Below are 26,339 nucleotides of genomic sequence, written 5' to 3' on the forward strand. Positions count from 1 at the left end.
CGAATTTTGAATTCTGTATCAGAGGATTTTAGTCATAACACGTAAATAGTGTTTAACTTTATTAAAGCCTTCATTTTATTGCATTTTCCAAGTTAAGGAACATTATGAATGCATAAACAACCGCAGTGTAGCTCTTTGCACTCCAAAACACTTTTATTGTAAGTGACTAGAATCCTAAAGATGTATTTGGTGTGTCTGTTCCGAAACGTCTATCTGTGGCTTTCCTAACAACGATTTATAAGATTCATAAAATAAAAATTTCATTCGTAGTGTTTCGTTTGCATTATAATAAAACACAACTTGCTCGTATTTCACGGTATCGCCGCAGAAACGCCAGTGGGGTGCAAAGGGCTAGTCATTAGGAGCCCCAAAAAAATTTCGAAATCTCATCAATTCATCAAAATGGTGTTAGAGTAATTGAACTTTGACGTTCCTCTCAGATAAAAACTGATCACGCGTTTTTTTTTTCATTCAATTCTTTATCTCCAAATTGAAAGTCATTTCACAAGGATGATATCGCAAAACCACGAAAATCGTGAATCTGCATTTTAGCGATTCATACCTTGATCCTTTACGAATCGACGCCCCCATGAGACACGCAGCTCCAAAATTAACTTCGTATCGAAATAAAACATCCCCCTACGGCGATGGCATTCCACAATTTTCCAGAAGGAAGTATTTTTAGTCCCCTCGAGAACGAGACACCAGGATGATACTAGACGGGATTTTTATTGCCGAGCCGGCGGGGGATCCAGAAGAAAGTGTCGGTTGGATCGATGAACGCGTGCACGCGAAAGATTGCGTCATTCGACGCGTGCGCGTCACTTTCATTCCGGAAAATTGCAACACGCGAGAGATTTCGCGCCCTATTATCGCTCCAATCCATACGAGTATGCATGGTTGCGAGCCTAGCCATAACACAGCTCGTATTCACCGTGCGAATTCGCGGGAAAGGGGTAAAACGAATTTAGGCTCCTCTGGGATGCACACGCCTGACGAGTGGCCGTTTCGTCAGCGTCGGTACGCTGGTCCTATGGGAAGTATAAAAAGAGGGGGCAAGGTCACCTCAGCCGGCAGAAGTCTCTGAACTGTCAGAAGAGTCAGACGTGTGCGCGTTGCTTGCTGCGGCTAACAAACTCTTATATAGTAATCAGTGTTTTTCTTTCTTTTCTTGAGTTAAAAGGCAAATAAGGTTAGTGAATGTAGAGTGTAGTAGATTTATTACATTAGAAGTGGGTCGTGTGGTATTTTATTTGAACATTTATTGTGACGGAAGATAGTGTGATATATGTATATGAGTTAACGGTTACGGGCCATGTGTTCAGTCATGGGAAGCACTAGTTCCTCCAGCGTTCTTTGTTCTTTGTTGTGAGAGAAACTAGGTCAAACTAAGTAACGTTGGACGCTACTTAATTGGTGTTACTTGATTGATCGTGTTGCCTTGTGTTGCTTCGTGTTATCAACGGCGAATTAATTCAGTATTTTTCGTCGTTGTCTTTTTCCACGTAACTTGCATTTCGCGAGGCGTGTACAGGTGTGCAGCGGTACACGTGCCTGTCGTACAGGTAGCGGCATCTCGCGAGCCACGTATTACTCACGGTTCTCTTATACGTGATTCATTCATGCACGGTGGAAATTGTAAATACGTTGATAAGGTGGGGAATATCAGGACTTCCTCGTGCTATCGTCTATTTTCGTACATAATAAGAGGGAAAAAAGTGCAGAGGTTCGGATTTATTAACATTAGTGGAACTGATTTTAGTTTTTACTCGAAAATTGTGACTGAGAAAACTGATGAAAACAGGTGTAGAAAATTTAATGTAATTGTGAAGAAGACTCACTGTGTGTGTTCGTAATCCTTCTGACCTTTTAACCTTGAGAGAGTCCAAGAGGATACCCTAAAAGTACATAGTATGTACTTGGAAATTAGGTGCTTGTATTCAGGAAAGGTCGTTCTTCTTTACAATTGATCTTAAACAGTTCATAAGCAAAGAATAGCTGCAGTAGTGGTTTGATATTTCAATTCGTATACTAGTGTAATCCAGAGGATAATTTCCGTGACCTTTGGTCCTTGAACGAGTTCCTAACAAATGACTGTCCTAAATTACGCTATGACTATGACTTTTCTATTCGAATAGATGCGTTACTTTGTCTTGTTTTCCCACGTTCATATATAGCACGAAAAATTACCTCTATGACCTTTTGACCTTAAGTGAACCATGAACAGAGGCCCCCATCCACAGAGGCCATACCCACATTTGCAAATGAAAACGAAGGCAACAGCGCTCTATTTTTTTCAGAATCTTAACAATAGCCAGATTAATTTTCCTTGCGTTATTACTTGACCTTGCGACACACCACAACGAAACTTGCTACAAAATATTTAACATATAATTACCAGTCACCTGATGGGTGATTTACATGGCATGACTAGAGACTTGAAAGCCTCGGAGCGATTTATGTGAAAAATGACCACAGTTCGTCACTATAGTCCTTATACGACTTAACTATTCTCGCATTCCCTGCTCTGAATTCGCTGGAAACCTAATGAAATCAATTTCTTTCCAGAATAATGACTTCCTTGAAGGACAAATTGTTGAGCACGGTGATAGAACCGATCTCGACCGGTAGGAATAAAGTCTCCGTGGTCGGCGTCGGCCAGGTCGGGATGGCCTGCGCCTTTAGCATTCTAACGAGCGTAAGTATTCGACCGGAGCATTCTGAAAATAGTACCAGATATTTTACATCCGTCTAACCTATCTCGCTTTTGTTGCAGCACGTTTCTAGCGATGTGGTTCTAGTGGACGTAATGGCGGACAAGCTAAAAGGGGAGATGATGGACCTGCAGCACGGCAGCGCTTTCTTAAAGAATGCAAAAATCAACGCCAGTACTAATTACGCTGCAACGGCGAACTCTAGCCTTTGCATCGTGACAGCCGGAGCGAGACAGAGGGAAGGCGAGACCAGGCTGGATCTGGTTCAACGAAACACAGACATCTTCAAAGGCATCATCCCGGAGCTGGTCAAATATAGCCCGAATACGATCCTCTTGATCGTCTCGAACCCGGTAGACATTCTGACCTACGTGGCGTGGAAACTGTCCGGCCTGCCGAAGAATCGAGTGATTGGAAGTGGCACCAATCTCGATTCTGCCAGATTCCGTTTCCTCCTATCGCAGAAATTGGATGTCGCACCCACATCTTGCCACGGATGGATTATCGGGGAGCATGGGGATACTAGTGGTACGCATTCACTTATTAATTTCCTTTCTTTGAACATTTGATGATAAGCTCTTACTCTCCTGAATAATTGATCGATAAGTCCTTACTGTCCTGAACAGTTGATTGATAACAGTCTGTCAGCTCTGATAAGAATACATACTCGAGTGACAAAGGTTCTGGACAGTCCCATGTCTATTGAACGAGTCATCACTTATAATGTATTAAATTACTCTGATCTACTGTGAAGTTATTCCGGTTAAAAACAACCATGTGATTAAAGTGAACTCTACGTTTATTGTGTTATTATCGTCACTATGCATGATAGTTACTTATAATAAAATAAAAAAATATTTGCGTTGAATGATGAATATTGATTTATGCTGGAAGGTGATTAGATATAAAGTTTCGATTGTAATTTCTGTTGCTGCTCAAAGTGATATCTGGTGTTTGAATGTGGCACTTTTCAGTAAAGTACCTTTTGTTGGCATTTCTGTTCAGTACCGGTATGGTCGGGAGTGAACGTCGCCGGCGTGCGGTTGCGCGATCTGAACCCAGACGTGGGTACCGACAAGGACGAAGAGCAATGGGGCAATATGCACAAACAAGTAGTCGACAGCGCGTACGAGGTGATCAAACTGAAAGGTTATACGTCGTGGGCAATCGGGCTGAGCGTATCGCACCTCGCCTCGGCTATACTGCGAAATTCGAATCAAGTCCATGCGGTGTCTACGTTGATTACCGTAAGTCGATAACTCGTATTCATTGCGTTACGCTAAAATTGTACACGACAATTTTCCAATGAAGTGAAATGTTCAAACTAATTCAAAAAATTGTTCGTATATTTATGAAACTTTTTACTACACTGAATGTCGAATAACAAAAGAAGTTGTTCTATTTTTTTTTACTATTAATGGATTATTGATAAAATGATTTGAATGGCATTTTGTGATTTTCAGGGGTTCCACGGAATTACCAAAGACGTGTTTCTGTCTCTGCCTTGCACTTTAGGCGAAGGAGGAGTGACGTGTATAGTCCAACAAAAGTTAACGGAAGACGAGCGCTCTAGGTTGAACAATTCAGCGGAGATGATGAGCAAAGTTCAAGAAGGCTTAAAATTCTAGACATATTATCTCGTTTTGCGTGTTACCGTAATACCTCCGCCTAGATGAATTGCATACCTCACCCGTTTCTCATCCGTGAACAAGTATTATTTTCCTCGAGCCATTACCCATCATTTCTACGTACGTTTTGTTACTTATTTTTTTTGTTACAGAACTTATGAACACTTAAGAGTATTTAACATTGTGAAATGTGTTTCGGATGTGTCGGGTCGAATCTAATTGCACTTTGAGTTGGTGTAACGTGTCTATATGTGTGTGTAATCGTAAGATATTACCGCTGTGCATTGCCACGAAGCTTTATATTTTGTGAGAAATTACGTGGTTTCCCGGTGATTTAAAAAACAGTATTTTAATATTAACTGCTATATCGACGAATAAAAGGAGAATAATCGTAAATCGATCGGAACTGTATTCGTTATTTTGTCACGAAGCGTATTCGAAAATTTGAAGAAAAATCTCACGTATCAGTTTAAGTATTTATGCCGACTGATTTACATTATTCTCGTACGAGTTTCGTATGCAAGTCACAAAATCTTAATATTTCCTTATACTGAGCATATTCTTATTGTGACATTTCTTGTATGTTTATAAGAGTATTTTAATAAATTTAGTATTACCAGTACGTCGACTACAATTTACTGTGCTCATTTTTGTGAGGGTTCGTATTTCGTCGAAACCTTGTAACCATGGATTGTTTAACAATTGGCGAACCAATCGCAATGGCGGATCACTGAATGGGTTATGATCACCAGCGTCCTCTTATTTGTCACAACCGTCAATCAATCCCTGTGCGATGTGATTTACAAAATTGTCAAGCGACAGATGCAATGATTCTATTCTCACGGATACTGTCAATTGCCTCTCTGCCAAAATGCGTGACGTGGGCGATGTGCCGGATACCGAGACGAAGCTTTCGCAGAAACTTTCATCGTCGAAGTTTACCACCGACGATATTGTCCGAGATATTCGCCGGTAAGAAGACAAAGAGAATCACCGCCGCGGACTTCGGTAAAGACGCCACGGCCGGATCCGATTTACAGAGAGCTGTCAGTTATGAGTAAGCGCCATCGTTCTCTAGGATTCAATCAGCTTATCCTACGTTCTGCATGGAACGGATTGTCGCGTATGAAGTGTCTCTTCGAATGTCGATGATCAAATTGTATTGTCGATTTTAGAGCACCATACAATTCGAAAGTATTGAAACCTGTCGTTCGTTTTCTATGTTTACGTTCCGTCATGTTAGTACCGAGAGTTGGATAGATGAAATAAGTCTGCGGTGGAGGTGAACAATGAAAGTTTGAAAGTAGATTTATCACAGTAATCGTGAAACAATTGGAATGATTTGATTGAAGTGGTCGAAGTGTTTCTGGTAGCTCAGAATGTTAAAAGATATGCATATTTAATATTAGATAAATGAATATTAGAGTTTAATACTTTGGGATCACCTTTCAACGGCGCTATACAACGTTTGAGCTCTCGATCGACGGTGAAAGCTTTAAACAATATTGTAGAAAAGAAAATGATTCTTTTTAAGAAAACAAAATAGAGTTAAAGTTCCATTCTGTAACACACGTTGACATTTCATATGTGACGATGCAACAGTTACATCCACGTACAAGATACTAAAGAAAATAACTTGTTCCACGATACTTCGTCTTTCTATTTAGAACGCTATGTCTAAAAGAGGAACTTTTATGCAAAGTCTCGGAGCCGGTCGGGGATTGCTGTCACAAGGTGACGATCGTAGGGGCCGGTATGGTCGGCGTGGCGATCGCGAACGCGCTTCTATTTCAGGTACGCCTCTTTTTCGTCCTACGAATTGTTGGAATACCTAACGACCACCACCATCGAACGTTCAAGTAACACAACGTTTTCTTTCAAACCCAAGTGAAAGTTCGCGCGTGTCGCACGAGACAATTCAAAACGGCGCGAATACGCGCGCAAATACGAATAGGTCGAGGAATATGTTAGAAAAAAACCGGCTTAATGTCCGCCGGGTTGCACAGATGCACCCCTGGAAGATGAAAAGTAGCCATGGCACGAACGCACGTAATTCTTTTCGTTTCTCGTAGAGGATCGTCTCACATATCGCGATCGTGGATGCTTTCCCGAAGAAGCTGGAGGGAGAGGGAATGGATTATTGCCACGGCTCGGTGTTCCTTGGCGATCCGCGAATCGACTACGACACAGGTAACGAAAATCACGAGTCAGAGGGAAAAACCGTCGGAGTTTGTCTGATCTGGATCACTACAAAGTAGAGACATCCCCGAAAATCAGAGTCAGTTGTCACTCATTATATTTTTATTTCTTTAAAACAATTCCAAAAAATGGCAATGGTAACTGAGCAACCCAGAGATGGTCTTCGATCGTTTTTCCCTTCAGATTGTCGATCACCTCGGACAACAAGTGGGTTCTCGTTTCAGACTTCTGCATCACGAGCAATTCGAAGGTGATCATACTGGCGGCGGGCGTGCGGCAGATCAAGGGCGAGACCCGACTGGACTTGGTTCAACGGAATTCGGAGATACTGAAGAATATTGTACCCACATTGATCAGTTACAGTCCGAACGCGATCTTTGTGATCGTCTCTAATCCAGGTTCGGTTCCACGTCGAGAACAGAATTCACTTGGAATAGAAAAAATATTTACCTGACGGGGGAAGTCGTTGCGCGCGCGAACAATATCTAACCCGGGACTAGAAAAGGAACTTTTACTTTCAGTTGACATTTTGTCGTGGGTAACGTGGAAAGTGAGCGGATTACCGGTCTATCGAGTTATCGGAAGTGGAACTCATCTCGATTCAGCGAGGTTTCGTTATCTGATCGCCGATCGTATTGGGATCGCCCCGAGCTCGATTCACGCGTACATTATCGGCGAGCACGGGGACAGTCAAGGTGAGTCGAACGACTCTGTCCATGATTCTACATCGATCATGCACCATTGATTTTTCGTTATTTTCCAAACCGGAGGAGAAAGTCAAACGTTACGTGATTAAACGTTAAACATTTCCTAGTTCCACTCTGGTCCGGAGTGAATGTCGCGGGCGTGCAGTTTCGCGATATATTGCCAAATATCGGCCTGGAAACCGACGACGAAAGATGGTTCGAGGTTTCCAGAGCGGTCATCAGACTGTGAGTTTTGCTGCCACACGTTTGATGAAGTCGCTGGTCCTTGGAGTAAAGGAATCTATGAATCTTTCGAATTTTTTAGAGGTCCCACGGTGAGATGTTTGAAGGGATACTCGAACACGGCGGTTGGTCTTTCGGTTGCAGACATTGTTGACGCTATATTGAACAACACGCAGAGGGTTATACCTGTCTCAACCATGATCCAAGTATGAAATCAGTCTAATAAGTTCAAGTATGAAATTCTCTATTGCATAAAAATTTCCCAGTATGTCTACGCAATCGATGAGATATAAAATTCACCACGAGAAATTTGGAACCTTTAAAGTGCTGATTGCGGAAAATTCTACGCAATAGATTTAAGTATTACTTCGAAGGATGCTGATTTACCAAATTCAGAACTAGTCTTTGAGTATTATAAATATATTATAAGATTCCCTAATTTCTAGGGTCACCACGATATCTGTCACGAGACATTTCTGTCCCTGCCTTGTACTATCGGGGAGAACGGGATCACGAATATCATACGAATGCGTATTACGGAGTTGGAGAAGAAATTGTTTCAGGCGTCGGCGAACGTCGTGTACAACGTGCAGAAGGACGTTAAAACGTGAGAAGCCAGATCAATCTCGAGAATCGTCGATCGGAAAAGTGTACCTTTCCACCATCCCGGAAGCGTAACGTTCCATTGTGGGTTCCATGTTGTCCTTGTAAAAAAAGAAAAACGTCTTTAAATATATCATGTCGTCGGATATTAAATTTTACTGTTCTTCGTCCGTTGCTTGCTTCCCCCGAGTCACACAGCATCGGGAGAGAATCATTGCGACAACTTCCTCGAATTAATGATCCCAGCCGTTTCGACGACCGCTTTTAATGCACGAGGCAAACACGTGCGATGACGAAGCCAGAGAGCGCCAACTGGTGGACTCTTTTCCTTTTCACCTTTGTGAATCACATGGATGTCGGTTTCGACGTGTCGATGACGTCAATGACCTATCTCGCGATCTCCCGGAGACTCCCAGAAGAATTTTCCGTCTCGGCCTGTTTGCATCGTTGCGGTTACTTGTCATCGTGCTCTCGTCTTGTTGTCTGTCGTACTTGACGTTATCGATGATCTTAGATCGGTTCGAGTGCTTAAAATACTCTAAGCCAGTTAAACTCGGGTTGTGCGGTGTAATCGATTGGTATGGGTGACAGATAGGTATTAATGAGCCGTGGCAAAACTTGCCTATTAATAAGGTTAAGAAAGGTTAGACTGGTTACCATTTCGTGACCAGTATCACCGATGACGTTATATTGTCGATTGAAGATAGACGTATTGTTGCAATAGACTACACTGCATGAATGACAGTAGATACACTAATTATGTGTACCACACAGAGGTAGTACCATTTTCCAATTGATGTTTTTATGAAGACAATGGTATGGACATTGCTAGATGACCTCATAACACAACCTTTCACTAAATTGAATACAATTCAATATCCCCTAGGTCCGTTTCTACCCTTTTCCTCTTCATTTTCTAATCATATCAAACATACATACAACCTTTGTGGGACCAGTGTAAACACAGTAATGGAAACACAACAGAAAATGTAATGGTACTAGAATCGGGGATGTTCTTCAAGGTCCAAAGATTATACTGGACCACGCAGTTGTGGATGGTCGAAATGGTCCCCCGTTAAAGAAGCGAGAGTCTTTCTTGTGAAATGTACAATACATTCAGTACATCTCATATGCTTTTCCCAATAATTAAAGAATCTTAATGTTAGATGTCATGGGTGCGCCAGAGACTCGCGATGCAACGGGCGCGTCTCCTTCGGCGGGTGCGCGTTAAAAATGGCGAAAGGTGACCGGTGGATGGTACCAGAAGGTCGTAATTCCGCCGCAGGCTAGGCCACGGCAAGGTGAGAGGAGAGTGCCGCGATCGGCCGCGAGATGTCGCGTTCGAATCGTCAGGTAAGGCGACAGCGGCGCGGTGTTACGGCATTCGAACGGCGAACAGTGCCGTAAGAACGGCACTTTTTCTTCCGAGAACGGTCCTCCGGAGGCGTTCAGCTTCTCGGAATAAAAACGCACAATTACAAAATCCCACCGATCGTTCCAAGGATTTCACGGTGATCGAGAACCCCCGAACGAACTTCGCAGAAATCACTGAACGTCGGTGGCATGATAAAAAAGCGATTAAAGAACCGAAATCGCTGATTCGAGGCTGGAACGATCGGCGTCGCGCGTCGAAATAGTCGCAGGTGTTTGTATCGAAGACGCGAGTTCGCGACGTCAGAGACGCTCTCCTTTTACTCGACGCGAAAGCAGATCCCATTTGAAAGCCGAGGCGTGTCATTGATTTTCAAAGTATTCGCGAACGGTGTCATGTGAATCCTTTCTTCTTTGATTCTTTCCCCGATTCGGCTCTCGGAACCTTATCGCGATTCTGGGTATCGAGGTGAAACAGGTGTTCGAGTATCAAACGGAATATAATGTTTCGACTAAATTTTGTAACTTAGAATTCGTGTTACAATCGACAGTACCTCTGAACTGTGATATCCAGAAATAATTTAAAAGCACCATCGGTCTCGTCTTGCAAAAAGTAAGAACTGTCATCGACAGTATCGTACAAGTATCAAAGGAATCGAGTTCACTGGCAGCCAGTACGTGTCGGTGGCGGTCGGTAAGCGGGCAAGGTAACCGCGCATGTGTAGACGGCACTGAGGCCCAGGTGGAGGTGGCAGGCCGGGCCCCGTTCCCCGGCTGGTCCTGTCGTCTGTCAGTGGAGCTCAGTCAGTAGACAGTCGGTCGGCCCGGTCAGCTGGTTCCGTCTGAACGGTAGTCACAAGAGCTTCCATGAACGTCGAGTCGAAACTCATCCAGCTGATAGGAAGAACGAAACACACTCGACCTGATAGGAATCGGAGGAGAGAGAAACGGCGGCCCGCGCGCCTCATGTGCGCGAGTGTACAGAGAGCATCTCCACCGGAAACACCAACGGTGGCGAGGTGCCGAAGAAGCCAGACACAATAACGCGATAGAACAACGAGAAGATTCGAAGGATAGACCAGCCCGTGGTACGGGACACGGTGGTGTGTACACCTGGTCAGGCAGGAAATGACTATATCGTACGCTAGCGAAGTGCCAAACGGCTCCAGCTTCGGCTGCTTCTGGAGGATTCTGGTCAAGTGAGTTCACGTTACTTTTACACATCGTCGCCGTTGCTTTCGTTCCGTATCGGGACACTGGGGTTCATTGATTTCCATCTGGCATCGCGATACCTGGTCGACTCGTGACACTATTGACAGGTTGAACAGAGATCACCCACGGGGGGGCCTTAGCAACAGGTTCAACGGGCGTCGACACTTCTCTATTCCGTGTATTAAAAATATCACGCTGTCTGCACTTTGTCCCTCGATCGGTAGTACATATACGCCGTTCTTCGTTATTATACACACAACTGTGTATGTAACACGATGGCACGAGTGTGTACCTGGCGCGCTCTCCTCGAGACCGAAAACGAGGTGCTCTCACTTTCATCGCGACGGATTAATTTCACAATACCCAGACGGAAGGACGTTCCCTGATCCGTCTCGTCTGAAGTACTCCGAGCGGATTCCCCCCGTCTTGGTTCCCCTGTTCCGTAACGAGACTTGCAAAATTCCCCCTCGTGGACGGGTTCGTGATTTGGATATCGAGCAGAGTCAAAACGCAAAATACATACTCGTATATTCCCGTGACGAACTTTCGACACGCGTGCTAGCTCGAGCCGCGGCGCGTTCCAAGATACTGGAGCACGGTTCTAAACGGTCTTACATAGTCCCCGTGTACGCCGTGTAAGACGAAGATATTGCGATATTGCGACCGGTGGTGCGATTGTGCAACGTGTGTTCAACTTTCGACTGGCTCGGTGTGTTCTCGATTTAGAGACCGGCTGCACACGCGTCGCGGCGGGGGCGAGTCCTTGGGCAAGGATTCTGCGAAATTGCGCGTGGAAAATCGATGTGATATACTCCGGTTTTCCGAACGATCGGGAGAACACCTGGTCAGGTGTCACTCTGTCGATGCATTTTCTTCTGTTATTTTCTTATGTAGATCGATAGCTTCGACGTTTTATATCCTGCTTAAACGATCGGTTAGGTTCTAATTGAAACGGACTGACGTGCTAGTCGGGACAGCAATTGTCCTGATTTTTTTGTACCACCTGGGAGCCGTACGGTTACGTGAATCACAGTGGCGGAGCACGTAAAACCCGCTAGCACAGAAATGGTGCTCGGTCGACGCTTGCTGGTGCGTTTTAAGGAAATAAGGTCGTCGATACATTGATTTTAGCCGTAACGACGCTAGCGCGCTCGTTGCGTGGAATATCGCCTCGCGCGGCGCGGGATTTTCGTTCCAGTTTTCGCTTGTGTTGAAACAGGACGATAGGCGGTTGAACGCGAGCGTATTACCATTATGTGCAACATGCATTGTAACCAAGTGTACGTACACCTCGGACAATTGTGTTGCCGTGTACAAGACTGATTTACGGGAACCGTGGTAACGCGAACTTCAGAGTCGCTGAATATAGTGACTCGCGGAATTTCATGTATTCACTTTCATATATTCGAAATCCTGTAAGATTGATTTACCGTTGACGGACAACTCTAACTCTGGAGATACAAAGACGATCCTTTTCTAGATATTCGTGTGAAATTTCTCTGTCGCTTTGAATTTGATGAAACGTATCCGGCATTAATGAATAATGTAATCTCTATTTAGGAAAGCTGGATTCACTCATCTGTTAACGACAAGTAGTAACTTTCTAGTCTTCGAGTGTTATAAAACTGAGCGATCGTTGATAAATAAGTCAATTCATGGCTGGAAAAACCATCGAATTATTGCACAACTTTCCTCGGAAGCTCGTGACATCAACGCCCGCGAAGAACATTGCGCGTTAAACTATATAGTCGTACTATAATTCTTATGCAAATGTACCAGCGACACGTCGCGGATTATTCGTACACATACGGAGGACAGGTTTGACGATCCATGCGAGTGTAAAGATCTGGCGGCGGTTCCAGGAACGGGCCAGAATCACTTGATTAAATAGTAACCGTTTCAACGGTATCGAGACACGTCGATGCTCGCGAGCGTGTGCGAAACGGAAATACAACGAAGAAAAGGGTGAAGGATGCATGGAAATAACGAATGAACAATACAGTATACTATTTTTGCTGCTCGAATAATCCTCTATAAGTGGAAATACCAGGATCCTTCCAGCAGGATATTTTAATTAAAAATAGAAGAGACCCATAGAAGATTAAGGCTTTCAGGTTCTTAATTACTCTTATCGATTCCGCAGGTTATTAATATCAGCATGAATAAAACATTTTTAGAACGGTCATTGACTCTATCTGATGATTAAAATACAGTCACAGCTCATTTTTACAAGAATTCTTCACTCCGCCAGAAGTATCACGCTCTAAGAGATCCAAATTATCTCTAATTTATTTTTTCATGAACCACCAAACTTTCATTGCCTTCGAATAAAAGAAGAAACACTTTCGAACTGTTTACCGGAATCACTCGCGAAACAACCTGATATTTTCCTCCTCTTGACACTCGCATCGAACGGAAACGAGAAAAACACAGATTACTCATGCTCCAAGGAATATGAGCAATCGGCATAAAACAGAGAATACATTTTCCCCGAATGATATCAATAATTCCGTACGCTAATCGAGGATATTAATAAAGGTGGCTGGCGACACGACGAATTCCGGCGGGGTAGCGTCACGGCAGTGCGCGAAATTCCGCCGTTCGTGAAAACGCTTATACTATGTATAATCGTTCCGTCGATTGGTTGCATACAATTTACAACGTCCTTGCCGAAGCTCGTTTGTTGACATTTCCAAGACCTTTAGCAAGGCGCGTCGCGTCGGTGGATCCACGATCTCGGTTTCTCCTCGGGTTCGCGGGCGCCAGCTTGAAAACGGCCTTAACTGCTTTCACGTAAGGTCTCGCTTTCCTCGGCTCGTTACGCGCGCCGCCGCTGCGATGGTGTACGCGTCTAACAGGAGAGACGCCCGACGTCGTTCTATAAATACCACGTGGAACGTCCAGAAATAGAAAATCCATCGGTGATAGCACTTTGACGACGCGATATCGCGGCCCAGCATCTCAATCGTCGCGGTCTTGATCTATTATGAGGGGCTGACAACCTTTCCCTCTTGCCACGAATGGTCCGAAGTGGACCCGAGTACATCGCACTCATCGAGACATTACTGTATATACCGCCTCATCCTCTAATATTTCTCCTTTTCCCTGTGCATTCTTATCAGGAATATTCGCGATTCGATGTTCCTTGATCGTGGTCACGTGCTTCTCTGCATACCGAGCTGTTCAATCATATTTTCGCAATAGATCACCGCGCCGGCTCGCGTGCACGTTCACAGAGCGTGTTCGAACGAACCCAAGAGCACAGGGTGACTTCTTGCTGCCGCACGCTCAAGGTTGCGCCATTTTACCTTTTATTTCTCCGTACGTATGTACTACACGTGTTCCCGCGATTGTATACGCGGTACGCCCACCGAGCGCACTCGCGCGTACGATAGGGAGAAGAAGAAAAAAGAGGAGTATCAGAGCAAGAGAGGGGCAGATGTACCAGTTACGAAGATAGAAGACCTTCCAGTTTGCTTTTGCGGGTTTCATTGCCGCCGCGAGGCACGCGGGAAAATCCTTTTTCTCGTGCAGGTCTTCCGGAGCGCCGATCCACGATCAGCTTTCCTATCCGCCCGACCTGGGGACCGGATGTCCAAAGAGCGCAACGCAAGTCCAGGAATCGTGTTCTATAAATACCACCGAGAGAGTCCAGAACAGTCTATAAATACCCGATCGCGTGGCCAGGAATAGAAAATCCTGGTTTTCCAACTAGAAATAGCAAATAATCGGACCGTACGGATTCTAGCGTGCCGACGAATCTGTTACGGGGCTACCAACTGCTGCGAACCCGGTCATTAAGTTAGATGCGTTGATTGACTGTTAGGATGCCCGAGTTCGCGTTTAAATCTTGCTGCAGCCGGATTGAGACCACCAAACAGGGGGATCATCAATGACAGGAGCTGTCTGTGTGCACAGTAGTTTACGAGCATTCGTTTTTCGCACAGTTTCCTCGATAGGCGAGCATCGATGAAAAACGATGTGTGCACCAGTACTTAGACAGGCAAGCGTAACAGTTGCGCCGATCACGCGCGCTAAATAGACCCGGCGCGTGAACGGAAGAGCCGCGGCGGCGAATCGCGCGCGTGAAAGCAAGAACGGTTTTTCATAGAGCCGCGGAATGCTGAACAGGATTAAAGCTCGGGAAACGGTGAAATCAATGGAATACGGAACGGTGAACAGGGTTAAGCGTTGGGTTCACGGTGGGACGAAAGCTGGGAAATGGTGAAATTGAAGGGTTGAGCTACGGTCTTGAATGTTAAGGACACGGTATCCATCTTTTTGGTAAGGGAATTGATAGAAGAAGAATTGCAGATGATTTGGATCTGATTTATTTGTTTTTGTTTTATATAAGCCACTCGTGGAAATCCACGATTCTTTGATAAGTCTCGAAGGAACGGTAATGAGTATTGACAATGGGTCAATTAAAGGATAGAATAATATCAGAAGAATCTTTGTTTAAGACAGTTGAGACGTTTGGTTTCGAAAGGAACCATAAGTTCAGGGAACGTTTCAAAAGCAATGATTCATGCATGTTAATTAGGCGGACGGTGATCCAGTATAGTTTGAGCGTTCTGTGACCGGTTGGTACAACTTTCGGGTTTTGGGCGTTAATTCTACTGATCAATATTGGTGATTGGTCAGACAGTCAATATTGCCGATTTACAGTTGTGTTAACAGTAAATGACAGCTCACGTAGACGGAATTAAGTCATTTTGTCGATCGGAGTCAGTTCTATCGTAACCTACTAGTTGCTAGTAACCAAATAACACAGTGGGAATGGCCTCGCTATGACCCTCAGTGTACAATCAATATTACTTAAACTATGTATGAACAACTCTTCAAACAGTGATTTAATCTTACAAAGAGAAGAACCACCACCCAAGCATAGAATTTTTCTTAAAAACTGGTCATACACGAACTAACATTCAACTTTGTCAACGTTCTCCATTTTAATCCCTATATTCATGACCACATTAATACGTTTTGTGCCGCAGTGAAAAAGTCCATACACAATCAGACACGTTTTATTTCGTTTTTTAAGTCATAACTCGTCGAAAGTATATCCATTCAGTTAATGAGGAATGTTGGTTTCGTGAACATATTTGTGAAACTAATGCTGTGAGCTATATAGTCTTAGCTTCTCCTCAAAACCCGCAAAAGTCTTTAAGTGACACAACCCAGACCGCAAGAGGATTAAATAATCAAAGTAGCAAGGAAAAATTCGACCGGAGGGAGCCCAAAAAACGGCGACTTTCTTCGATAAGCGACCGTGAGAAGCCGTGACCGGTGCGCGCGGTAACTAGGCCATTGTCTCTCAAATTGGTCGATCAAGAGCGTCTCGCGGGAATGCAAAAAAGCCGGTTGATCTGTCGTGTACACCATCCTGCGAAGGCGAGCATCGCGCCGAAACGACGCTGTCCGATTGGTCATGTTCGGTCTCGTGTGCCGTGACCGACGAGAATATTGTGCCTATCGCGAATGTAACGTTGTCGCGCCGCCACCGGCTGTCTTCGTTTATTTTACAAGCTTGCATGCGCACGGGTACGCAGAGCAGCGTAGTTGCATCGGCGACACGACGAATGACAATGAGCGGCCCGGTCGCGCGCGATGCACACTACAAGCGTATGACACACATTTCGTTCACCTCTCTTGTCTTCCGCGGACTGCACCGCGTACTAAGCGCGTAGTCGTGCGAGTCTCTGCCCAACACGGGGCCTGATATAAAGGGTACGTGCACACACAAACACGGCAGCTGGGTTCACCTGTGTGAGCGCAGAACGCAAAGCGATACCGGTGTCGCTATCGAATCGCCTAGAAACCTCGGGCGACTCACAATCAGTGCATACGAGACGCAACGGGCAACCTTTAACAGGTTGAACTCCGAGGCGATGTACCTTAAAAATTCTCGCGAGCAGAAAAGTCGAATCTCGTGAATGTAAAATTTGTTAACATGTTTCAGCTTTTACTATTATCTAGTTTTCAGAATCTTGATATGCCCAGGGTTTTACATCTGGCTTCATGATTTGGAAAATATAAATAGATATTTTCTGATTTTGATTAATTATACAGGTTGTCGTGTAACGTGAAAGAATAAGTCGGAAATATACAGAAAAATTTGTTCATCTGAGGTTTAGTTTGGGAGAATATCGAATTTTAAAATTGATTCGTAACGCGTGTATTGGGCTGACAATAAGTAGAAACGGAATGCAATGCACAGACGCATCAGCTAAGTCTTATTTAAGATTGCAGGCGTATCCAGCAGATTTTCAGAGTTGATTTTCTTGGAACTGAAGTCTCGAATGAACAAATTTTATTCTATATTTTCGACTCAATATTTCACGTAGAACCACCTCCCAGCCGGTTGTACCATTAGCTACACGACACCTTGGACATTATTCCATGTTCTTTACTATACGAAATTGGACGGTTAACGGTGGAGGGAAGTCGAGGGGTATTGACATTGTACAGTGAAAACCATAGGAAAACGTTTCCCGAAGCCTCCACCTGGACACCTGAAACAGTGTCAACTTTACTACCTGCGCAAATATTTTTCTTCAAAGTAAACATTCCAGAAAAGTTTCTCTACCAATTGTGCAATATTCTAGCCTTCCCTCGTCGTATCACTGTTGGCAACTCTACAGAACTATCTAAATTGCAATCAACACATAATTGTTTAAAAAATCTGTGTTAGTATTCATTAAGAAATTCATCACGTAATCCAACTAAAGTGGCAATGAAATATAATAATGATTATCAGTGGCGTGCACTTTTGTTTCGCTTTCTCATTCAGCGGTTTACTGCGGAAGCGTTCATAAACAGCGAGAAACATTCTGACATTCTATCCGTGGAAAAACCGCTTAATTGCATTAACACGCTATTGTTCGCGTCTATTTCTTTGCGATCTCTAATGAACACTATGTACGCAAAACGTGCTTCTGGCCGACACCTGTAAACCTTACGTATTGAAAAATACGCGATAAATATACATTTTCTATCTCGGACAAAATGTTTTTAAAAACAGCCGTTTCGAATCTCACTAGATAGCGTTGCAAAGAAATAGTTTTGAGTTCATATGGCTCTTTAGATTCGCATTTTTAGGTCACGCTATGCCACGCGGGAACGGCTCCACATTTTAATTAGTGAACGAGCAAACCCAAATGCCTGTCACACGTCCGGCAGTAAAATAAAAAACACCATTTCGCCATTTGTTTTCCGTGAACCAGCACCGTCCTGTCCCTGTATCGTGTCGTTTAACCCGCGGGTACGGGCACGCTCTTCTGTGGGGTCTGATCAAGGACTAATGGAGGCTTTCAAAGAGCACGTTCACGGAAGACGGAGGAACGGGTTCCTCCTTGCACACCCGTCCAACGTGTGTCATACCCGCCCGAAATATCGCTATTTCGCACGACTATTCGGATGCAAATCGCCTGTGAAATCGTCAAATGGGTGCTTTGGGCGGGTATATTAAAGCTCGTCGGATGAAAATATAAAATGATTCTACAGGACACGGATATGATGTTGGGTGGGATATGTTGCAGGAGATTGGAAAGCTAAGTGGGATGTTTGGATATAATGTTCTGGGTGAAATGAGACTGTGTGCTGAAATGCATTACATTCTTTTTCTCCTTGTTTGGTTATTTAATTGAATGAAGAGGAGTGATACGTTTGTACATTCAAGGGTATGTGGAAGCTGTTAATTATGTTTTGTTGTTTATGTGGTGTTTCTTTACTTTACGAGCCAATGCATCGGGATCGTAAAGGGTTTAATGATGATTGATACGCATCCTTGGAATACTACGTCAGTTTCAGACGGTCTAATGTCGTAAAGATACACAGACATGTTTATTGTTCCGTTTTAAATTACGGTCATACTTTGCTCTTTGTGTTAGGTACGTAGGATCTACATTACACACCCTTTTTGCTATTTAATCCGTTCACTGGCATCTTTTCGTTATCTTGTACACAAATTGTGTTTTCATAAAATCAAGAATCAATAGTCATTTTAAGAATATTTAAAACGTGAAAAAAATCTCTTTTATAAAGAATGTGTTTACTGACGATAACAACGAAGTAGTGGTCACAGTAACACCGGTTTTCTAATGTTTGGATGTATTTAAAGAAAGTTCTAGGCCTCTAAAACGGTCTAAAAAAGTAATCTCCATTTATATTAACGTTTATGGTAAAGACGAGATTACTCGTTATTTACACCCACAGTGATTCAACCAACAAAGAATCATATCATAATATAGCTAAATTACTGAATCAATTTGGCACAGGAACTATTATTCACGAGAATTATTATACATAACGTCATTATATCACACAAAATGACATCAAGTCTACAATACGTTAATTTTTTCTATGAAATATTAAATTAATATCCTGCATACCATTGCTTCTATCGAAAATCTTTCGAGTAATTTCATTTTCTGGTAATCTCCTTACCAGTAAATTCACCGATCAGCACGTTAGATTAATTTTGTGAAACATGATTTCCCTCTCACTTCCGCGAGGAAACACGAGGGACAAGAACACCTGGGGATCCTGGCGTGAAAATCCGTGCACGCCTTTGACGAGGCGCCAATTTCATGTCCGCGGAAGCGTTCGGTATCAAGGAAGCGGCCGAGAAGTTCGCGAAAGAGAGGACACGAACAGCCCGAGCATCACTCCGTGAAGCGTGACCGGCGTTAGTTATGCAACGTTTTGTTGCCTCGCGCGTCCTTGTTGCCCGCATTGGTATTATCTTGCTTAGACCGAGGAATCAATTACAATTTGTGTTGCCTTGATGATGATATCTTGTCGAAAGGTGAAGGAGACCCTTGGCGAGCGTGGCGATCGTGATCGCGATCAATATGCTGGAGAGGTCGGAAAGAGCCGACAGTCGATTTTCATATGATCGACGGATGGGAAAACGAGGTCGTAGGAAAAGTCCAGGGAACCGAACAGAAACTTCTTTCTATTCTATCTAAAAGACGTGTCTACGGCACTGTTCGCCAGGTAAAACACGTGCGAAACGGGTCTTACAAAATAGTTTTCAGCTATGATATGATACACTATGGTAAATCAAGAATTGCTCCCGGTTCTCGAGTGTACCTTTTTTTGTACACACTGTTTTATTGCCCTTTGGAAAAAAATCAAGTTTCGGTATCAGCTTTTTTTTAATTCGTTAATGACAAGAAATGTGATGTGAGTCGGATCTCTGGCACGAATCGAACATCTAAGGCGACAGACGGAATTTCCTGTGGGTACTTTACACGCATAATCGACGCAGTTCTCGCACCTCAGCTCGAGATACAAGGCTAGTCGTAACTATGTCACTGTCAATCAAACTCATCGGTATGTATAACGGGCATCTAAACACTAATCGATATGCCAGGCGGCTTAATTATTTTCATGGTCCGCGGCATAGGACGGAATGTGTCGCTCGGAGCAAACGAAAATACAAAAAAAAAAACGAATGTGTATTCGACGACATCTGACGAAAACAGTGATCTTCTGTATAGACAACTCGTCTATTCGATGGCTATTTGCATACGTTTAATGGAAGACACGTGTACATAAAAGACACTCTTGGATGGTAAATGTTGATGGATCAATTTCAAAGTAATATTCAAGTGGTTCGATAATTATACTTGAAGGATTAGATTACAATGTACTCGATGTCGATTTTGCCTCAAGATGTTTGAATGTTTTGAACGTTGATTAAAACACCAACTGACTGGAAGATGTCTCTATTAATATTACTAAGAATTGGGGAAATATGAGAAACCTATAAATGCGAAACGTGTTCGTGTTTTCGACCAGCGTGTTTTCTACGTTCAAAAGAAAATTACATACATCGAATTGGTAATTTTTCTCCTTCGGAACTCTGTTATCCACGACGGTCATATCGGCGAAGATGATTTCAAGATATCGTGGGTATTGTGTACACGCAGAATCGCTTGTGTTGCAACTGCGCAATGGGAAACACTTGATTCATCAGTCTGATCAAACATTTTCGTTCTTACTCTGGATCTCTTGTCGAAACCACGGAGGTTTATATCGGTTATTTGTCGCGTGTTTGGTTAAAAAATAATAATACTGTTATTCCAGAACTTCACAAAATTATGCAATTTGTATTGGAAACAGGTTTTTAATAACAAAAAAGATATACTTGATGCTTTTGAGAATGTTCCTTCCCATGACGGAATAGAAAAAGAATTTTATTTAAATCAAAATGATGCCTTGATCTCCTAAGCAATCAGAAACGAATTTTTGGTCTGCCGTTTTTGACACAGAGAAGCTAAAACTTTGATATTTACCCGAGAATGAACGGTAAACATTATAGTAAAATATTAAAAAAGAAGAAATAATACCTGCTTACGTAAATTATTAGTAAATTGTATAAATAAATTTGTATTAAATTGTATGGATTCAAGTACGTATGATATAATGTTAGATTCAAAATATTTGAGTCCTAACCACTATGCAAAAGCCCCCTGGAATAACGATATACCATTTGGAGGATGTTTCAAGTCAGTAAAATAAGCCACGTTGGTGATTTCAATGCGTGGGAGACTACCATTGAGTCTACCGTTGAAGTTTCTCGAGTCAGCTGTCAAAACGTTCGTTTAAGTGAAATAATATTGAAGGACGCAATACAAAATTTGATATGTTATTATCACTTAAAACGTGTTATTATTCATGTACGCGCTTTTGTTCAGGTTTCCGTAAACACCGTTCGAAAAATAAAAATGATCGATTCGGATAAAAAGTGTAGAGTAAAAACCATTTTAAAAAAAATGGCTCCGCCTACGCTGCGAGCTGTCGCGGTTTTACGTCAGTACAGCCTCTCGAACACCTGTTCTGTTCCGAGTTCGCTTTCGTAACAATGCTTATCGAGATTCGTTCTCGTTACGAGCTCGCCCCGATTCTCGTAGGCGGATGAGTATTCTTCCTGGTTCAAGATCGCTGCATTCAAACGCGTAAAGTCAGCTTTCCAGTTTCAGTTTCACATTCTGGCGGAGGTAAAATTGCGTATTGTGTTCCGTCGATGAACGATGAAGCTCATCTTACAAATACGTGTTCGCGCCTTCTAGGAATCAATTTATCGAATCCCTCACAAAACAATGAATTTAACCAAAAAATAAGTAAACAGACGCACATATTCTTCATTGAATTTACTTCGGTACCTCTTCTATAGAATCAAGATAATTATATATCACACAAAGATAATTATTCACAACCGATTGAACGCCATTGCACTTCGTCGTGAATGAAAATATTTCATTGCGAGGAACTTTTTAATGAATCTTCTGGCACTCTGACCACTTCAGTTATTTCGAGAGACGAAACGGATGGTCGAGCATAATTCACGCTTGACCACCGCAGGCCTGCATTAAAATGGATATTCCATAAATTACAGTATCGATCTCCGATTTCAATGATCGATAAATCACTGGAAGCGGCCAGGAAGAGGTGTTGCCAATGGATATTCTTCCCAGGCGTACGGGCTGTTTATCAAATCCGCTACTTATTCGAAGTCCGCCTCCCTCGGCATTGTCTTCGAGCGGAGAATAAATGAAAAAGGCAGAGTCGGCGGAGTCGCAATGGAGGACGACTAGTTATCGCATTCCACCTCGTTGGGTTCCATAGATGGCCGGTCTTATAGATCTCGCGAGGCTCGTTTCTTGCCCTGGCTAGAAGCTCTAAAGGGAGCTTCTTCTTCCACGCGTGCGAAACGTTTATAGGGATCGGTCGAGCGGTTTCAGGGATCGGAAAAGAGGCTCGGTTTTCAGCGTTGGTCGTTCGAATCACGGCAGTGCTGAACGTTACTATAATTCAATCGGCAGCGATCCTTCAATGTCAGATCGTGGGGACGGGCAAGGAACTGTCGTAAATACGTTTCGATCGGATCTTAACTCGCGACGAGACCTTGACTGGTCGTCGATCGCTCGCGGTGAAGACGGGAGGAGGAAACGTGTTCTTTGTTCCGCGGATTAACCGTCGAAAGAAGTAATTATGCAACCGTGGATTTTTTTCTGCGGATCATTCGCGAGTTCCTGGGAGCAAACGATCTCTCGGATCAAGCGAAACGATTTATGATTTCAGGAATTTGGTGTTTATCACATAGAGGATCCCTTGGACTTTGGAATATTCTCTCTGGTTTTCAGGGACGAATCAAGCTTATTCGAGTGAAAATATTACACGTTTATGCGAGATTATTTGCGAGTCACTTTGTCAAATATTCTACAAATCGAGGCTTTTTTTCATTCGAAAGTTTTTGAGCGATAGAGCATTTCGGGGGACTCGAATACCGCAGGAAGGCTCAACGACCGTGACCATGAGGAACGTTACGAGGAACGGGCGCTTCGTCGATGACTTGACATATCGCTTAGCTACCGAGACTCTCCAAACATGGTTTGAGTAGCTAATTCAAAAGCAAATTCCTAAACGCAAGTGTGTACTTCGAAAAGATACGATTCTAATCACGTTTGTTCTGAACAATTTCAGAACGTATTACGGATACTTTCGAACACCTAGAATATAATTTTTACTTCTGAATATTTCAATATTCATTGTATCGAAGGAGATATCCGTGTATACCTTGGTGCTCGTTTCACGTCTCACTTCCCCTGGCAGGATTTTCGAAAGCGTTTTTTCCATGGAATCCCTTTCACTCGAGACGTCCCATTGTTCTCAAATGTCAGCTGCACCCGAATTTCTTTGCTCCAGCCCCGTCAGAGGTGATCCAGCCCGTTGCATCGATTATGTCATACGGAAACATCGGTGGTTTAACACCTACAATTTATTTTTAGGAACGGAACCGGGACTATCACCCGTGACCTTTCGTGAATAATTCACCGTGTAGTCCGTTGCTCGGCCGTAAAGGCGGCAAACGAGAAACGACGACGACGGTAAGAGATCCAAGTCGGGTCAGCATCCGCGTCGTGATCATAATTTCACTTCCGCTTTCGTATACTGCCAACAAACGGACCGTCCCCCGATATATCAGCATGATGTAACGCGTTTAACAGACGATGGTGTGTTTGTGTGCACCGATCGTGAACGCGCGGGATTAGGCCAAATACGGTGAAAACGGAGAGAAGCTCGAGAGCCAGGGAATCGAATATACGGACGAAATTGTGTAACGTGGACGGTGGTGGTGTGGTCGTCGTCGTACGTTGTCTGGTCGACAAGAGCGATAAAAGGCCTTGGCGAGCCTTGACCGGTGGACCGTTACTTTACGCGATCCAGCGTGGATCAAGCTCCTTGTTTCCCTCTTACCGGGGCGGCTTCGTTGCAGCTGTGCTCCTTTTATTGTTATCCTACCATCGTAAATCCAGCACGGGGTTTGCGCAATCCAGGCATTAAGCGAATAAACGTATTAGAATTTCCTGCATGAAATAATTTCTCTTGTACATCCTTGAAAAGGTTACTCTCGAGGAGAAAGTAATCGTGCTAACGGAACGAAGATTAGACATCGGTGGAGTCGCGGATCGGAGGAAAGAATTAGCGGAATGTTCTTCGTACATTCCATCGAATTGGACATCTGTCGTGATTCGATCGAAATAGAGACATTCTTCGGATGCTACGCTATATTGTTGGAAATAACTGCATAAATTTAGCGTGTCGTTGAGACTCTTCCTTGATCTGTAATTCTACGATGCGACTGGCTTCGATAAAAACCTTAATTGAAGTTGGTAGCAACTACCAATTGTAGAACGTAATTAACGATTATGATTTAATCGTGATTCTTGATAGAATTGGGTTAAATATTTTTCAATCCTGATATTAGTTTTATTTTTCATTCAGAGGTATTCGTTATTGGTAGAGTTGGGCAGAAACTTATTTAAATGATACATACCAAAAAGTAGCAGTATCGAAGATCGTCATCCTAACCTTTGAACAGTTAATGCGATGAAATAATTGCTCACCAAATGTCTACTCTTTCAAGAAGAAATACTATCTTATTACAAAAATTGAAATTTCCACGTTAAATCAATTATAAACGGCGAAGTACTACTTTTTTATCTTTCATTCGTTATTCGAAACTCTTTACCTAGATGTTGAATTTGCCTATCTGTGACTATTGGTTAGTCCATCGAGTCCACGTAAGGAATCTCTGAATAACAAACACGTGTCGTATTTTTCCACCTGTAACGTTCTGACGTAACATAACAACGATTAAATAACAATGACCGCGTGAGGTGAACTGTCTTGCCAACGAGACCACTAGGTAGCAAGGCTTAACGACTGCCCCTAAAAAAAAAGAAGAATGTATCTAAAGTCGTCGAAATCCGTAACGGAGTTCGTTGCCCAACAAGCAAAGCACGCTTTCGAATATTTTCAAACAGTCGATAAAATCTGCGCATCGACCGGCGTCGTGAAACCGGTAAATATCTCCTGTGCCGTGCAATTAAAGAATTAGTCGAACAGCGTTGCGAAATAACTCGCGAAATTGTTCGCCGACGCGTTTTTTTTTCCTGGTTGCATTTCTAACCGAAGACGATACCCACGGGCAATTATTTCATAACTCGAGACGGAATGTCCGCGGCCCCGCGTAAATATGTGCAATTTCGTGGTTAACGCGTTCGAACGGCGTTCGTCACGTCGGAACGTTCCTCTCGTAAATTAACAAAAGTTTATCGTCCCGTTGAAAAGCCACCACGTAGAGCCGGGCACGCGGCATAGATCTCGATCTAGATCATTTCGCGAAACACTGTCGCGCGCGGGCAATGCCTACGGACAACGGCGGCGATAAATAATCGAGTCGACTCGAAACACGGGAACTATTGTTGGCTAGTTAGCGGAGCAACACAGCCGGTGACTCACGTTTCAGCAATATTTAACATTCCGCGGTGATACGAAAGCAGTTACAGCGCACCGGTCACTTCCTACGCGTCTTGAACCGTCTCGAGGCAGATATAACGATAACCAGTCCACGAAAATTGATTATTCATGTTAAAGTTTTTATCCGACGATATAGTTTTTTCGGAAGCAAAACGTACACCTATATTGGCTGCTTTGATATTTCTTTCTAAAGATTATGTAAACGTGGCTGAAACCTTACGGTCCCAGTGGAATCGGTGAACAATGGCAATCCATAAATTATATATCGAGTAACAGACCGTTGCTACGAATTTCACTCGGTAACATTATGATATTACGTAAATTGGAAGCGTTTCACACGCAGGATTATTGCAAAATTTTTGTAGTAATTGTGTATAGTTCGTTATTTAAATATCGTACTAAATGTGGTTTATTGTTCGTAATGTGTAGTCAGCGTGTTTGTGAACGATCTATATTTTCGGAGTCACTGGTAGGGATAGAGAGGCTCGCGGCCGATTTCGCGAGGAGACCACAAGCCGAGCAGGGAAAGGACTAAAAAGGAAATGCTTCTGTGCCAGGCGAAATTACCGCTATATAGCGTTTATGTTATAATGATCTTGCATAAATGCACGACATCTGGTTGCTGCGCAACGTAGCCCTCAGACTCGTCCATTCACCGAAGGATCACGGAGCTGGATCGTCAATGTGTACGTCATTATAGTCGGGCGATTATACGTCAATCTTTACGAGCCGCGTCAACGTCTTCTTCAACGACATCGACCACGACGACGATAAAAAAATATGCCAAACCACCCACTAGGGGATCTGAATTTACTGCCGCGAAAATTTATGAGGCATCCTCTATGCTT

The 26,339-nt window shown here is 43.4% G+C and overlaps 3 protein-coding genes across 3 annotated transcripts in view; all 3 read left to right on the forward strand.

Moving 5' to 3' along the window:
• The first annotated feature begins 1,617 nt into the window (after nucleotides 1-1,617).
• LOC107191998 (L-lactate dehydrogenase-like) lies at nucleotides 1,618-4,452 on the forward strand. The gene is made up of 5 exons (XM_015581171.1): nucleotides 1,618-1,655; nucleotides 2,569-2,698; nucleotides 2,777-3,242; nucleotides 3,720-3,961; nucleotides 4,178-4,452. The coding sequence occupies exons 2-5, from the start codon at nucleotides 2,573-2,575 to the stop codon at nucleotides 4,340-4,342; spliced, it is 999 nt and encodes a 332-aa protein (XP_015436657.1). The 5' UTR covers nucleotides 1,618-1,655; nucleotides 2,569-2,572; the 3' UTR covers nucleotides 4,343-4,452.
• Nucleotides 4,453-6,082: 1,630 nt separating this feature from the next.
• LOC107191836 (L-lactate dehydrogenase B chain-like) lies at nucleotides 6,083-8,081 on the forward strand. The gene is made up of 7 exons (XM_015580975.1): nucleotides 6,083-6,136; nucleotides 6,415-6,532; nucleotides 6,766-6,939; nucleotides 7,063-7,236; nucleotides 7,356-7,473; nucleotides 7,553-7,676; nucleotides 7,917-8,081. The coding sequence occupies exons 1-7, from the start codon at nucleotides 6,098-6,100 to the stop codon at nucleotides 8,079-8,081; spliced, it is 912 nt and encodes a 303-aa protein (XP_015436461.1). The 5' UTR covers nucleotides 6,083-6,097.
• Nucleotides 8,082-10,572: 2,491 nt separating this feature from the next.
• The window catches only part of LOC107193288 (bestrophin-3), a 46,431-nt gene continuing 30,664 nt past the window's right edge, over nucleotides 10,573-26,339 (forward strand). The window contains exon 1 of the mRNA XM_015582692.1: nucleotides 10,573-10,643. Coding sequence (XP_015438178.1) covers nucleotides 10,573-10,643 — 71 coding nt within the window. The remainder of the gene's footprint in view (nucleotides 10,644-26,339) is intronic.

Source organism: Dufourea novaeangliae, unplaced genomic scaffold (assembly GCF_001272555.1).
Source record: "Dufourea novaeangliae isolate 0120121106 unplaced genomic scaffold, ASM127255v1 scaffold7, whole genome shotgun sequence".
NCBI classification, from domain to species: Eukaryota; Metazoa; Arthropoda; class Insecta; order Hymenoptera; family Halictidae; genus Dufourea; species Dufourea novaeangliae.

What these genes read in the sequence shown, in the direction of transcription:
- LOC107191998 (XM_015581171.1), top strand. Translation starts at nt 2,573, where the DNA reads ATGACTTCCTTGAAGGACAAATTGTTGAGCACGGTGATAGAACCGATC. An exon ending in CCTTTAGCATTCTAACGAGC is followed by an intron (nt 2,699 to 2,776) that starts GTAAGTATTCGA and finishes CTTTTGTTGCAG; the next exon opens with CACGTTTCTAGCGATGTGGT. An exon ending in GGAGCATGGGGATACTAGTG is followed by an intron (nt 3,243 to 3,719) that starts GTACGCATTCAC and finishes ATTTCTGTTCAG; the next exon opens with TACCGGTATGGTCGGGAGTG.
- LOC107191836 (XM_015580975.1), top strand. Translation starts at nt 6,098, where the DNA reads ATGGTCGGCGTGGCGATCGCGAACGCGCTTCTATTTCAG. An exon ending in GCGAATCGACTACGACACAG is followed by an intron (nt 6,533 to 6,765) that starts GTAACGAAAATC and finishes TTCTCGTTTCAG; the next exon opens with ACTTCTGCATCACGAGCAAT. An exon ending in CTGTCTCAACCATGATCCAA is followed by an intron (nt 7,677 to 7,916) that starts GTATGAAATCAG and finishes CCTAATTTCTAG; the next exon opens with GGTCACCACGATATCTGTCA.